At 42.3% G+C, this 13,730-nt stretch overlaps 1 protein-coding gene across 5 annotated transcripts in view; it reads right to left on the bottom strand.

Annotated features, from left to right (window-relative positions):
* SORCS1 (sortilin related VPS10 domain containing receptor 1) overlaps positions 1 to 13,730 on the bottom strand; it is a 464,079-nt gene that overhangs the window by 282,302 nt on the left and 168,047 nt on the right. For all 5 annotated transcript variants that reach the window (XM_054689905.1, XM_054689903.1, XM_054689902.1 and 2 more), the window contains exon 2: positions 10,567 to 10,634. In XM_054689905.1, the coding sequence (XP_054545880.1) occupies positions 10,567 to 10,634 (68 nt within the window). The remainder of the gene's footprint in view (positions 1 to 10,566; positions 10,635 to 13,730) is intronic.

Here is a 13,730-nt window from a genome sequence, read left to right as displayed (position 1 = left end):
CTGTCTTCCCCATCAGACTATGAATTCCTCAGGGGCAACAATCAGATCTCATTCATATCTGGATTCACACCATTAAGCAGCATGATTACAGGTACACATTTATTTACACATTCAATTAATTTGACAAATCTCGCTTGAAAGTCTACAATGCCTATCACTTCAAAGGGCATTTGTGATGCAGTAGAAAGTAAAACAGACAAGGTCTCTGCCCTCGGGGAGCTTATATTCTAGAGATACCAAACAATAGACAAGCAGTAATTAAAATCATTATGGATCATGAAACATGCGATGGAAAAAATGAACAAAGAACTATGGTAGAAACGGGAATTTTTTCAAATAAGATGGATATGAATGGCTTTTTAAAAATAAGGTGATATTCATGTTGAGACCTGGAAAATGAGGTGTTAGCCTTGCTGACTGAATAATGAGACTATGTTGCTGAAAGGAGAAAATTGTTATTTTTTTTTTTTATCTTGTGCCCAGTACAGAGTTCTATATTCAAAGAGCATGTAATCCCTAATCTCTGATTACTAATTATTTTATTTTTTTAAATAATAAATTTTATTTTTATATTCCCCATACAATTGCAGCCCCCCCATTCTGACCCCAATCCCTCCCCTCCTGCCCCCGCCCACCTAAAAGTGTCTCTGGTTCATAGTTTTTTGTTGATTTTGATTTTCACTTTCTTATAGTTATTCATTTTCCTGGTCCCTTATTTAAGTTTTCTAGATTCCTGCTATGAGTGAGACCATCCGGTATTTTTCTTTTTCTTTTTGGCTTATTTCGAAGAGCTAAAAAGAAACTTCTCTGAAGAGGAAATGCAAATGGCCAACAGGCATATGAAAAAATGTTCAACATCACTTGTCATCAGGGAAATGCAAATCAAAACTACCATGAGATACCATCTCACACCAGTGAGAATGGCACATATTAAAAAAACTAGCAACAACAAATGTTGGCGAGGGTGTGGAGAAAAAGGAACTCTCCTGCACTGTTGGTGGGAGTGCAAACTGGTCCAACCACTGTGGAGAGCTGTGTGGAGATTTCTGGACCTACTAAACATAGAGCTTCCATATGATCCAGCAATTCCACTCCTAGGTATTTACCCAAAGGATACAGAAACATTAATTCCAAAGAGCACCTGCACCCCTATGTTTATAGCAGCACTATTTACAATAGCTAAGCTTTGGAAACAACTCAAATGCCCAAAAATAGATGACTGGATCAAGAAGATGTGGTACATATACACCATGGAATATTACTCAGCATTCAAAAAAGATAAACACATGCCATTTGCAGCAACATGGATGGCGCTGGAAGGGATCATGCTCAGTGATTACTAATTATTAAGTTCAAGTTCTGACATCAAAGGACAGACCAAGGCATAAGAGAGGAGGAAAGTCCTCTGAGGAGTTATGAGGATATCAAACATTTGGCTCCTATCAAGGAACTGGAGGGTGGTGACAGCCATCTCCAGGGATCCCACAGATGGAATGTTCCACCATGTGGAGTAAGGCAATGGAGCAGAGTGTGGAATGCCATTCTCAAGCCTCCCTCATTGAGAACCAGGTTACTGGAATGCCAGTTGCTCTGCTTCCTCTAGTATAATTTTCTTCACTTGTTCTCTGGGCTCATATTGATAAATTTAGAGAACATCAGGACAATGATTGCCTTTGTGTGTATCTCATCCATGACTTGTTAAAAGAAGTAGAGAACTCAGCAGAGTGCCAATCACAGAAGCAAATGAGAACTGTAGTGGTGCACTCTGAGGCCAGACTCTTGCAGAGTTCTCAGAAAAGCCTGCTGGGTCTTTGGGCAGAATGCAGCTGGATTCTCATAGAAACAGCCTTTGTGTGGATGTATATGAAGAATTTAGAAATCTAGGGGATGAACCAGCACACACAGTGATCTATAGACATAACCAGACTTGCAGGCTGAATGTGGGTTTTTCTTTTTTTTCTTAAAGATTTATTTATGCATAGAACTGTGGTGTAGGCCAGAGGTGTGGGCAGTGAGAGGATTCACCAGACAGAGTGGGGAGCAAAACAAGTGGATCTACTGAAATTCACTGCTAAGAGGAGCAGCGAGCAAGACAGGAGAGGTCTGCTGTGCCATGTGGGTTAGCTTCCCAGCAGGGGATACAACTCAGGCCACCGCAGCGATCTCTTGATAGCACTGAGCCTTAAACCCTAGTTCACGAGAGGCCCTGAATCTGCGTTTTTCTCACTTGACACTGACTATGTTCTTACTTGTTGAAGACAGTGTGATGGAATTTCACAAGATCATGAAGCACATTATTATTATTCAAAATTGTATCTCTTGGGCCTCCCTGGTGGCACAAGGGGTTAGGCACCACACTATGAGGTAATCTGCAGCCTCTGCAACTCAGGTTCCATCCCCAGCCAGCCAGGGAGCGACACACATGGTGCAGCAGAACTCTCCTGTCTTGCCCGCTGTTCCACTCAGCAGTGTACTTCAGTCAGTCTGTCTGTTCTGTTCCTCACTCTGTTTCTGGTGAATTCTCTCACCTCCCACATCTATGGCCTGTACTCCAGCTCCTGTATGCATAAATAAATAAATCTTTAAAATAAAATTGTATCTCTTACCTGAGAGGCAGTGGGTGAAAATTTTAGGATAGAAACAAGTAAAAGACACAGACCTGAAACCCTTTCTTAATAGAGAGCTCCTAGATAAAAAAAAAAAAATATATATGTATTTAATGACATTGATATATACCAAGTTCTATTTTAGGTGCCCAGCAAACAAAGGCCCCTAAGCATAACTGAGACATGGTCACAGTCTTTGAGTCCCCAGGCTCATACGAAAAGAGACAAACATCCACACTAAGTGGTGCATGACTTTGACGCTGCATTTGCCAAACTTCCAAACTATCTACTGAGTGACTGACTGCACTCAGTTTTGAGTTTTTGCAGTAAAGGAACAATTTCTTACTTGTGTCTTGATTCCCAGCATTTACTTAGCACAGTGCCTGATATAAAGTAAAGGGTTATAGATGTTTGTTAAACTGAGCCAAATAAATATACATCTGATAGCCATAGACCATGATTCGTAACATTCTGCAAAATTACTGAGGAAGGAACAGAATAATTCTCTTGGGGGCCGGGGGGGGAGGAGGGGTTGGGGACAGGATCAACAGTGCCACAGACCAATAAATGTAAAAATATGCTCAACATCATTAATGAGCAGGGAAACACCCATTACAACACAATGGGATCAAGACACCATTTTCACTCAAAGACCAGCAAGTCAAAGCATTGAAAATGCCCAGTGTTGCTAAAATTATGGGGAAATGCATCATTGTTTGTGGGTATATGAATTATTCTGATCTTAGTAATTGCAGGTGTCTATTACTATTAAATAATATTTATTTTTGATATAGCAATATCACCTTTAGGATTCTAGAGAACTTTACAGAAAAAAAAATATCACCAAAATGTAAGGACATGCTTACAAATATGTTTACTGAAGTTTGTATGTAGTAGCAAATAATGCAGAAATTAGCTAAAGAGCCATTAAAAAGTTAGTGGAAAAGTATTTAGAGAACAGACTCAGGAACAGCTCTGCCACTTACAAACTGCTGCATGACCACTGGCATGTTACTCAATTTTTCTAAGCCTCATTTCTTTCATTTGAAAACCTGGGATTCTCGTCATGCCTATTTTATGTGGTTGTTATTAAGACTAAAAAGCACTGAGTATAATTCCTGGCACACAGGAAAATACTACAGAAGCTAATTAAACATGCAGTTGTTTAATTCAGTCTATACACGTACCATGAGATGCTTTTAATAAACCTGATTCTTCTTTTGTTTTTAATGTAGTCATTTGGACAGACAACCACGGCTCATGGTTAAGTGAAATAAAGAAGTTTCCAAGCCCTGTGATCAGTTATTCCTAATTTCTTAAACCAACAGTAGTTCTGACATGTGCATGTACTGTTGGCATTTTTTAGTTAGGTCATAAAGATATAGACAGAATCACCCAAAACTCCCAGCATCACACCTCAGTGAAACTGGATCTGTACAGGAAGAGACCACAGGTACACCCCAGAGATATTGGGGTTTAGTTCCAGACCACGACAATAAAGCAAATATCACAATAAAGCAAGTAGTATTTTTTTTTTGGTTTCTGAGTGCCTATAAAAGTTATGTGTGCACTGTGCTGTAGTCTATTAAATATGCAATAGCATTCTGTGTACAAAGACAATGTACCTGCCTTAATTAAAAAAAACATTTTATGGCTAAAAAATGCTATCATCTGAGCTGTCAGTCAATCTTAATCTGTTTTGCTGGTGGAGGGTTTTGTACAAAACACAGCATTTAGAAGCAAAATAAAATAAGGTAAGCCTATATTAACTTTCTAAAATTTCTCTGTACATTGTCTGACCCACTATAGCAAAAATGCACTATTTTTTATTTTTTTTCATAAAAAAATATGTCCTAAAAACATAAGTGTCTAAGTCCAGGAACCGCAAGGAGCTCCATGTCACCTTCATATGGTGACAGGAGTAAGAGTTAAAAACACATTATTTGTTACCAAGAGCAGCTCCTGATGCTGTGGGGGCTCAGCTTTTCCTGCCTGGGAGGTGCTACACACGTATAAGCAAAGGGATGAACAGCATCATGGGATGTGTGTGACCCAGAGTCCTCTTGCAGGGAAACTGTCACACTCCCTTTATTCTCTTCTCTTTCTCAGAGTGTGGATTCCTATTCTATATCCTTGGTTTTATAGTTGAAGAAAAACTAGATTTTGTAGCAAAACATCGAGAATTAACAGTCCCAAACAGTCCTCTGCTTTTCCCCTGGGCAAGAAGCAGGAGGGAAAGGAGAATTCTGGCTCCTGGGAATGCCCCAGAGGACTGGCAGTCACAGTCCCCAGGTCAGCATGTGTCAGCCTAACCCCAGGACTCTCCAGATCAAGGGGCTGCAGCCAAGCCCACAGGGGCTGCCTGCAGGAACTGGTGGCCATTCCCTCCACAAAGACCCTATGGGAAGCTCCTCTGGAGAATCACTAAGTGAACATCTCAGAAGAAACAAACAGTCTCCTGGGGAAAGGATACAGGCTGGTTCCCAGTGCAGATTAAACAGAAACCCATTTCTGGACTTTAACCCTAGCTTCTTTGCTCTTCCCTTACCCTGCCAAAAACAGCTACTGCTATTTGAGAAGTACATGATTATAGAAATCTGTTCAGTAACTTGCTTGTGATTTGGGTGGATGTGAAAATAGGATAGTACTGAATCTGCCCCAGCCTAGACAGAGGCATGCAGGTTGTGTGTGCCTCTAGGAATATCCCTTCAGCTCCTTCTAGACTAGCCTAAGGCTTCTCACCAGCTAACCTGCTCTCAGCACAGTGCTGATTACTCTGGCATAACAGCAGGGGAAGGATGAATATATTTCTTCTAAGAGTATCTAGATTTTGACATTTTATTCATCTTAACCTTTAGGCTTATCTTGCTTCAATATAGGGAAACCACCAGCTCTACTAAGTCCCTAAACTTAATCCACTGTAAAGCAGAGAAGATTCTGAGGTGCAGTTAATTGTTTTGTGTCAGACAATCCACCTTTCCTCACAGCTTGATGCCCTGAACACAAGGGAAAACAAAATCAACAACTTGCTCCAGGATTAAGGTGTAATCAATGACAAGACCAACTGGGAGCAAAACCCATCAATTCGGTGCAGCAGTATCTCCCTGTCATCCAGAGCTTGTGGGTGCAGGGAGGCATAAAGTGCTAGGACTTGACTAAAAGGTCAGCTGCCTCTTTGTCTCTTTCCTATTCTAACATCCCAAAGGTATTTGCAACTTGCCCCCTTTTGACTACTCACCTGGTGAGCACTGTTAAGAATAAGGACTGACCTGAAAAAGGCACGCATCTGCTTAATGGACTTGTTGGACAAGAGGTCATTTCCCCATGACTCATTTTTCTGGTGTAAAGCATGTGCTGCTCAGAACCTCACTGTACTCTGAAAAACATCTCAGGGCTTTGAAAACCATATATATTATTATAGTTCTGTTTGCTTATTTGCTTAAGCAAGATCCACCAGAAGTCAGATGGGATTCTGGAAGACAGATCAGCAGTGAGATGATTAAAGTTCATTAACTGTCATGTCTGTAAGTGTGTGAGCTATTATTTACTAATTCAATGATTTTGCGTACCCTATAAAAAGATAGGATGCAATAATGCCTGTTAGCACTTAGCCCAGTGCCTAACATGTAGAGTGCACAATACAAGTTTCTATTATCCTTCTCATGATAGTCATTATCCCCAGCATCATTGCCATCATCATTAAACAAGCAAGGTGCTGGGTTTGAGGACTTCAAACCCAGTTGACAAGAGAAAATAATCACATGAACAAGGTAAAGAAGCGACACTTACATCTTTATAACCACACTTACAGCTGTATGACAGCTTGTCTATTTACATTAGATTTATCTTCTTCTGGGATCTGGCAGTTCAGGGTGGCAGCTTACGTGCCTTATTCAATACAGGACAGGTAGTACAAGTGCATTTCTCGCTCATCTTAACTGTGCACAGACCACAGGCCCTTCTAGTCAATGAACACAGAAGGAGAGAGCCCATGTGCTGCTGGTCTATGTACTACTCACCCAGCTCCCCCACCCTAGTCCAGAACAACCCTGAAGAAGTCAATCAATACATCTTTCTTGGATAAAGAAAAAGAGATGACCATGAAGTGGAGATAATATTGTAGTAGTCACTTGTCTGTTCAAAAATGGACACTTAGTAGCATCACCTATATTTTGTCCTGCATGCAAGGCTGTGGGTACCGTGAGAACATCTGAAAACCAGACTGAGCTAATAGTGTCCTAATTCTGGCACAGGCAGGATTTCTCAGAAGTATGAGCTGGTGCAGGAGAACGTAAGTTCACACTTTGAAGTCTAGTCTCCTTCACGCTAGATGACAAAATGGTTCAAAACCACAAGCACTCTCTTTTTGATCCCCATCCCTGACCCTGCTCCTTCTCTATATTAACCCCAAGGAGGTTTCCTAGAGGCATTATCAGCCAGGCCTACCAAAGCACTTGTGAAGTATTCAAAATGTTCCTTTTCCTGTCTTCTTTTCTTTTCTGAATTATATTTTCCCCAAGGCATGAACTTTTATATCAAAGTATTAAAACAGATGAAATCTTGTCATTTGCAACAATGGAATTGCTGGGGATGGAATTGAAGGGGATTATGCTAAGTGAAATAAGCCAAAGGGAGAAAAACAAACACTAGACTATTTTACTCATATGTGGAATATAGAAAAGCAAAAAGGAACTGACAAAACTAAGCCAAAACAAGTTCTAGAACTATGACTGCAGAATTGAGGCTACTAGAGGGGGAGAGGGAAGGTATGGAATAAGCAGGGAAGGGACCCATTGGTTTATGAAGTGGAGGGTGTGTCGGGGTAGCATACAGTAAAGAGGTATGTATCTATTCCCCTTTCTATATAATGTAAACCAATGCCACCTCAACTAAAAAACAAAAATTAAAATATTGAAACAAACACTTCTAAAAATACAGACAACCAAAACAGTCATTTGCCATATGATGTACAGCATGACATAATGACTAATGGTAATTGTGGCTATATTAAAAAAGTAAATATATAGGTACATGCGTGCATATTTATGCATGTGTATGTATGTATATATAAATTATATATTACATTATATATTATATTATTTTCCAGTGAAATTGAATTTAAAAATTAAAAGTCAGAAGGTTATGCTTGCCTCAATCCTGAGATAAACCCCAAAGAGGCTGCTTCCTCAGAAAGGGGGAAGGAGGTCTGATTCTTTAAGAACAAGGTATCATTTTAATTTTACTAACTAACCCCCTTATTAAGTTCAGAAAAGAACATTCCTCCTAGACTGGGACATCGGTGTAAATGCCCTATCAGAAAGATAGAAGCACGCTGAGTCTGAGCTTCCACAGCCTAGGACAAGCTGCTTGACTTGCTCTGCCAGCATGCCCTTCCCACTGCTGGGCTGAGAATTACCCCTGCTAGAAGCCTCCGTTCTACTGAGAAGAATAATGTATGTATTTGTAAATTTCTAATATGCCAACTATACTTTATATGGCAAATGCACTGCAGAATAAAAACTGGCTCTTAGTTACATACATCCGAGAAATCTATCAAGGAAGCCAAAACTTAGTCAGTCATGGAGATTCTGATGAAGGGATTCAGAATTTCAAGACTGCAGCTGTTAGGCCCTTAATGAATTAAAGAATTATATTTGGTGAGGTTCTACCAAACTTTACAGACTTTGATTTAGTCAAATAAATTCTGTGGGACAAAACTCGGCATAATTGACCTCCTAATTGGGGAATGGATTCAGTAACCTAAATGCCTAAATACAAGTAAGAGCACAGAATCAACCCTTTTTGTTGGTCATCTCGGGTTCTCCTAAAACATAGAACAATTTATTTGAGATTTCATATACAGTGCCAAGCCTAATGGACAATAGCATCAAATTAATGAATAATTCCCTTCTGGGCTATGGTAAAGTATTTTGGGATATCTAATTTATGACCCTCATTTTTTAAAAAGATTTATTTATTTATTTATTTGTTTATTTATTTATTTATTTATTTATACAAGCACTGGGTACAGTCAGAAGAGCGGAGGGTGAGAGAATTCACCAGAGCCAGAGCGGGGAACAGAACAAGCAGACTGACTAAGTAGACTGCTGAGGGGAGCAGCGGGTGGCAGGAGACCCTCCTGCCATGTGGGACCCTCGCTGGTGGCCAGAGATGGAACCAGCACTGCTGAGGTTGAGGGCAGCTTCGCAGCCTAGCACTCAACCACTGTGCCACCAGGGGAGGCCCTAATTTATGACCCTCTTATGTGACTACTTCATTTCCTTAGAGGAGCAGGCCCTCCAGCTAAGTGCACTGTGTAAAACAACCCTCCAGCTATTGCTGACTGTACCAGGACTGGACACCTAACACAAATGGGGCAAATGGAGTCTCTCCCCAGGCCTTAGCCCTAAGACTGAGAACCAATGTCTCCTGGTCATCTGGCAGGTGATGAAGTGGCCCACTGATCTGTATGGTGGAAATCCACTAGCTTGGTCTGTCCTGAGCCCATGCCCCCTTTAGTGCTATTAACATAACCACTCCCCTTCAGTCCAGGTACCCCTGGGTGGGAGGTCACCAATCAGAAGTGATTTTCAACATAATTACCTGTCATTATGACAAGGCCATTGAACAATCAGGAGAGATTCTTGGTGTAGGTTAAGGTAAAAGCATCAGGCTTTTCTGCCCTCCCACCATTAGGATAGATGACAGAACCCTGAGGTCCCGAATGCATGCCTGATTGCCGGCACCTGGAGTAGAGTGTGGGCATATGCAGATGGGATTCACCTGGGCTTATAAGGGCGGCCTCACGGAAAAACCAGCAAAAACAGAACCATGAGAGGCAGAACCACGAGAGGCAGAACCACGAGAGGAGCAGAGAACAAGGCCACAAGAAAAGGCCAGAGGGCCCAGGTAGAGTGAAGACTTGTTGGGGGCTGGGAGGCCTGCCAGCCTCCCAGCACCCCAGCACCCCTGCATGCTGTGTACCCGGTAAATCCCAATAAAAGCCTGCAAAAGCCACTGAGGGCTCCAGGACTCTGACTCCTCCCTTAACCTGTCTGCTGGGATGATAGAAAACCTGCTCTGTGCTCTTCCTGCCCCTTACACTAGGTTTGCTGCCAAGGCCTTATGATTATGGAGTGTTTTCGCTGGGGTTGTCTCCATCCTCTCACAAACTTAGGGATTCTCACATGACCCAGGTCTGGCCAATCAGAAGCAACGATCCTGGGCTTCAGAGATCACTTTGGGTGTGAACACTTGGCACAGGCTAGTGGAGAAGAATCCCTCAGAAGTGAGATAAATGAAGCAGGTTTTTAGAACGAAAAAGAAACAACAGATCACACAATCCCCTCTCCCCACCCCTTAAAGAAGGAAATGAAGAGCAGTCTGGGTTTCTGGGGACTGTTTTTGGTGCTGGTCACCTATGCAATAGTCTGCCTCTAAAGGATTTGATTACTCACTTGAAAAAGTGTATATTGTACACTCTATATGTGTGAAGCAATATAGTATGTACCCCACAGATAGAGGGGTACATGAGTGCGTGTGCACACTGTGTGGTGGTAGTGAGCTGGGCCACCACTGACTGGAAGCAGTGAAAGAGCTTTGCACTGGCAGCGGCTGACCTAAAGGTTGCATTGATTCCCTTCTACGAAGATATTTTGTGCTTTCTCTTCTGTTCCAGTAAGCTCACAGATCAGGGAGAACCATGGCAACCAAAATGCATAAAGAAAAGCTAATGAACATTTAGCAAAATGACCTGTGATAAAGGTGTCGATAAGGGTGAGGATCGGGTCAGCCCGGAGACAAACTTCAACCCAAGCTAAAGGAAACACAGAGCAGAAACAGGGAAAGAAGGTGTACGCATAACTAGAAACCTCCTACCAGGACCAAGGGGGCGGGGGGAGTAGTCCTGGCTCTCATGTTTAAATAACACAGTAATTATTAGCTCAATTTATCCACATACCTCCAAAGTGAGCTCTCGGTGATGCTCCCCAGGTTATAGTCATAGAACTTTGTCAAAATGAGGATCACCTGAAGGAAAAAGAAGAAATCATGGTTAGTCTCAAACAATTACAATCTCCTCGAACTGAAATGGCCCAAGGGAAGGCTTAGGGTTCCTTTAATGGGCGCTTAACATAATTGAATGAATTGTTACAGTTATTCACTCACATAGACTGGATAAGGATATGCCAGTGTCTTCCCTGAAACCTCTCAAGCCTGATCCTCTCCCCAACTTTCTCCTCCTACCTGCAGCAAGAGACACCTGCTCATCTAGGCATCTCTCACCCTCATGAGCTTAACACTTATTAGGAAAACTATCAAATATGCACCCTGCAAGGCAGCCACTAAGCAGATGATTGGGACAGAGGAAGGTCAATGATGTATATAGTTCCTAGTCCTAGTAACTGTACCCTGCTGGGCAGGTTACCTAGCTTCCCTCATACTCAATTTTCCCAACTATTAAGGGGTGAGGGCAGTAATGCCATTTGCCAGAAAGGGTTGCTGTGAGGAGTTAGATGTTAGTGCAAATTGCCCTTCAATTAACATGGGGTTCTTAAATGGTAGTTCTTTCTCTCTTTACTCCTTTGTGGGTTTGGCTTTATTAGTTGCTTTAATCTTCCACTTTCTAGGAAAGCCCTTGAATGGAACCCATAAGAGTTAAGTAACAGCATTTTAACAGGAGTAAATCTGCGTTATGGGGACCTGAAGCTTGTGGAGGTTTTCCACAAGAAACAGAAGATTATAAATTTAAACTTCAAAACAGGTTGGGCTCCCTGGAGAGCAACCTGTGCAAATTCATTAGCCTTATGGCCAATCCACCTGTGATTCTAAACTACTGCTACTTTTAGTCTCACTCGTCAGAGGCAGCCCATTCAGAATTTAGCAAACACTTATTAGCATGTATTATTAGGAGCACAGGATTTCACACAGTACCAAAGGAGGTCACAAAAACAGATGAGTCGTGGAAGTATGATCCACTTAGGACAGAATGTGCTTGTGGAAGAAAAGGTAACTTGACAGAAAGCTGACCTGCCCCCAGCATGCCCACTAAAAAGTCCAGCCATCATGGCAGCCTAACACACTGCTTCTTTGGGCGCCTGTAAGACCAAAGTTGCCTGGTTACTTGAAGTACATGAGCACCCGGGCACTTGAGAGCAGCGTCCTCCTAGCCACTGAGGCACTTACCCCTTCCCTGCTCTTCTTACATAAGCCAAAAGAACCTGCTTAGTTTTCTGTTGAGGTTCATATTTCTCTCCTGATACTCATAACCTAGAACATTTGCCCAGTCCTGCTGTTTCCAACTCAGCAGAAAAAAATCTGTTGACATCGATGTCCCAGATTTTCTCTGAAGCCAAGGGATCAGTTCTAGCCACAGTGAGCACAGAACATTGTAACCTTGAATTCCAAGGCAGCAAGCTGCTGAGGAGTGCTGAATCCTTCCAAGTTCCACTCTGCTAGCCCAGGGCCCAATTTACTGGAGACAGAAGCATCAATGAGCAGATTTTGCCCATTTTGTTCACACAAGCAAGCTGCAATTCCATGACCTTAGATCTGTTCCAAGTTCAAGGGAATGTAGAACCACGGTGAACCACGACAGGCAGCAACGCCAGGTCCTGTGCCCTTATAGCCACCGTTTCCTCAAATACAGCCTAGACTTCCTTTAAGGATCTGCTCAAAACTTGCTTCTTTAGCAAAATGCGAGCACGTGGGAGGTGCTGGGCACCCTATGGGCACATCAGATGGCACGCCTGTGGTGGGGGCATATGCTTAGCAGAACCGTGTGCCAATTAAGTTGCTCTAAGTGCTAAATTTCAATCACCGCCATCCCAGGAATGCTGATCAGAGGCAGCAGGGTGGCTGTTTGTTTGAAGACACGGAACAAAGTTGCTGCTCCACCTTGATACGATTTTGCCGAATAGGTCTACAAATTCCCCACCAAGGAAATGGGGGTGTGAATATAAAGCATTTCTAGGTAGTTGCTCTCGTACACAATCTGGCAGTAAACTAAATAATGAAGTCCAGCTGGTCCCAGGCTTGTCTTCCCTCCACCTGACAAGGGAATTCAGAGGAGCCCCAGAGAGGGAAACTTTTAACCCAGCATGTAATGGTGTGGACCCCTCGCACCCCCTACACAGGCTCTCATGCACATTCCCACGTAGAAATAGTGCAAACAATTCACAGGCAGGTGGGTGAGGAGATAAAAATTCTCTCCTACCCTTCTTGCTGGGCCAGTAAAACCAAAATGCCAATGATATACTCTGGCAGAATAGCAACATGGCACCTGAAAAGGCATCGTTTGCAGCATTTCAAGTCTACTTGAATCAATCCAATCATTCTGTTTTCAGAAGAACTAGAGAGGAGGGAGAGCTGCTAACCGTTAGTTAGGTTTTCAGTCGATTTTTAAAATTCTCTCTTCCTTCTTTTCCCTTTTCTATGTACTGTTTACTGCCTTACTCCTGTAAAGGGTCATTATATTAGGTCTGTTTGCTCCTGCTTGTTCCCTCATTCTGGTTAGTTATCAATACTATTTAATGGAATCAGCACCTGTTAGGCAGCCACAGTCACAACTACCACCGTTTGTTCAGAAAAAAAGGGGAAAAGTCATTGCCTGCCTATTCTGGTCCAACTGCCTACTATTTTGGTATATTTTTCAAACCTAAAAAAGAAAATCACTGGAACTGTTTAGTCAAATGGAATGTTGTATGTACTAAAACATACAAATGATAATTTCTTATTCACTCAGTAAACAATTGTATTTACAGATTTACTTTTATGAGTCTAAGAGTATAGCATTGAATCATAAATCCAATCAGTGAGAACAAAGCTGTTTTGATGAACACACACTCACACAAAATGGAATATTGTAATGCAACCATTCCAAACTGGATAGGTTCATCACCGGTTCTAGCAGCTGTGTTGTGTTTTAGCTGTTTACATGTTCTCCACTGTCCTCCCCCGTACGCCTTCATCCTCCACACCACGCCACTCCATACCACAACACACTGTCCTCTGCCTCCCTGGCCTTATATGCCCAGTCTTTTGGCTCAGGTGCACCCACCTTTGCATGCCCACACCCTACTCCAGGTGCCCGCCATCAGGCATGCATTTAATCTAATGGCAGGAGGA

This window comes from Talpa occidentalis, unplaced genomic scaffold, assembly GCF_014898055.3.
Source record: "Talpa occidentalis isolate TD23 unplaced genomic scaffold, MPIMG_talOcc4v2.1 talOcc4.8, whole genome shotgun sequence".
Taxonomy (NCBI): Eukaryota; Metazoa; Chordata; class Mammalia; order Eulipotyphla; family Talpidae; genus Talpa; species Talpa occidentalis.
This window is presented reverse-complemented; position numbering and strand designations above follow the sequence as displayed.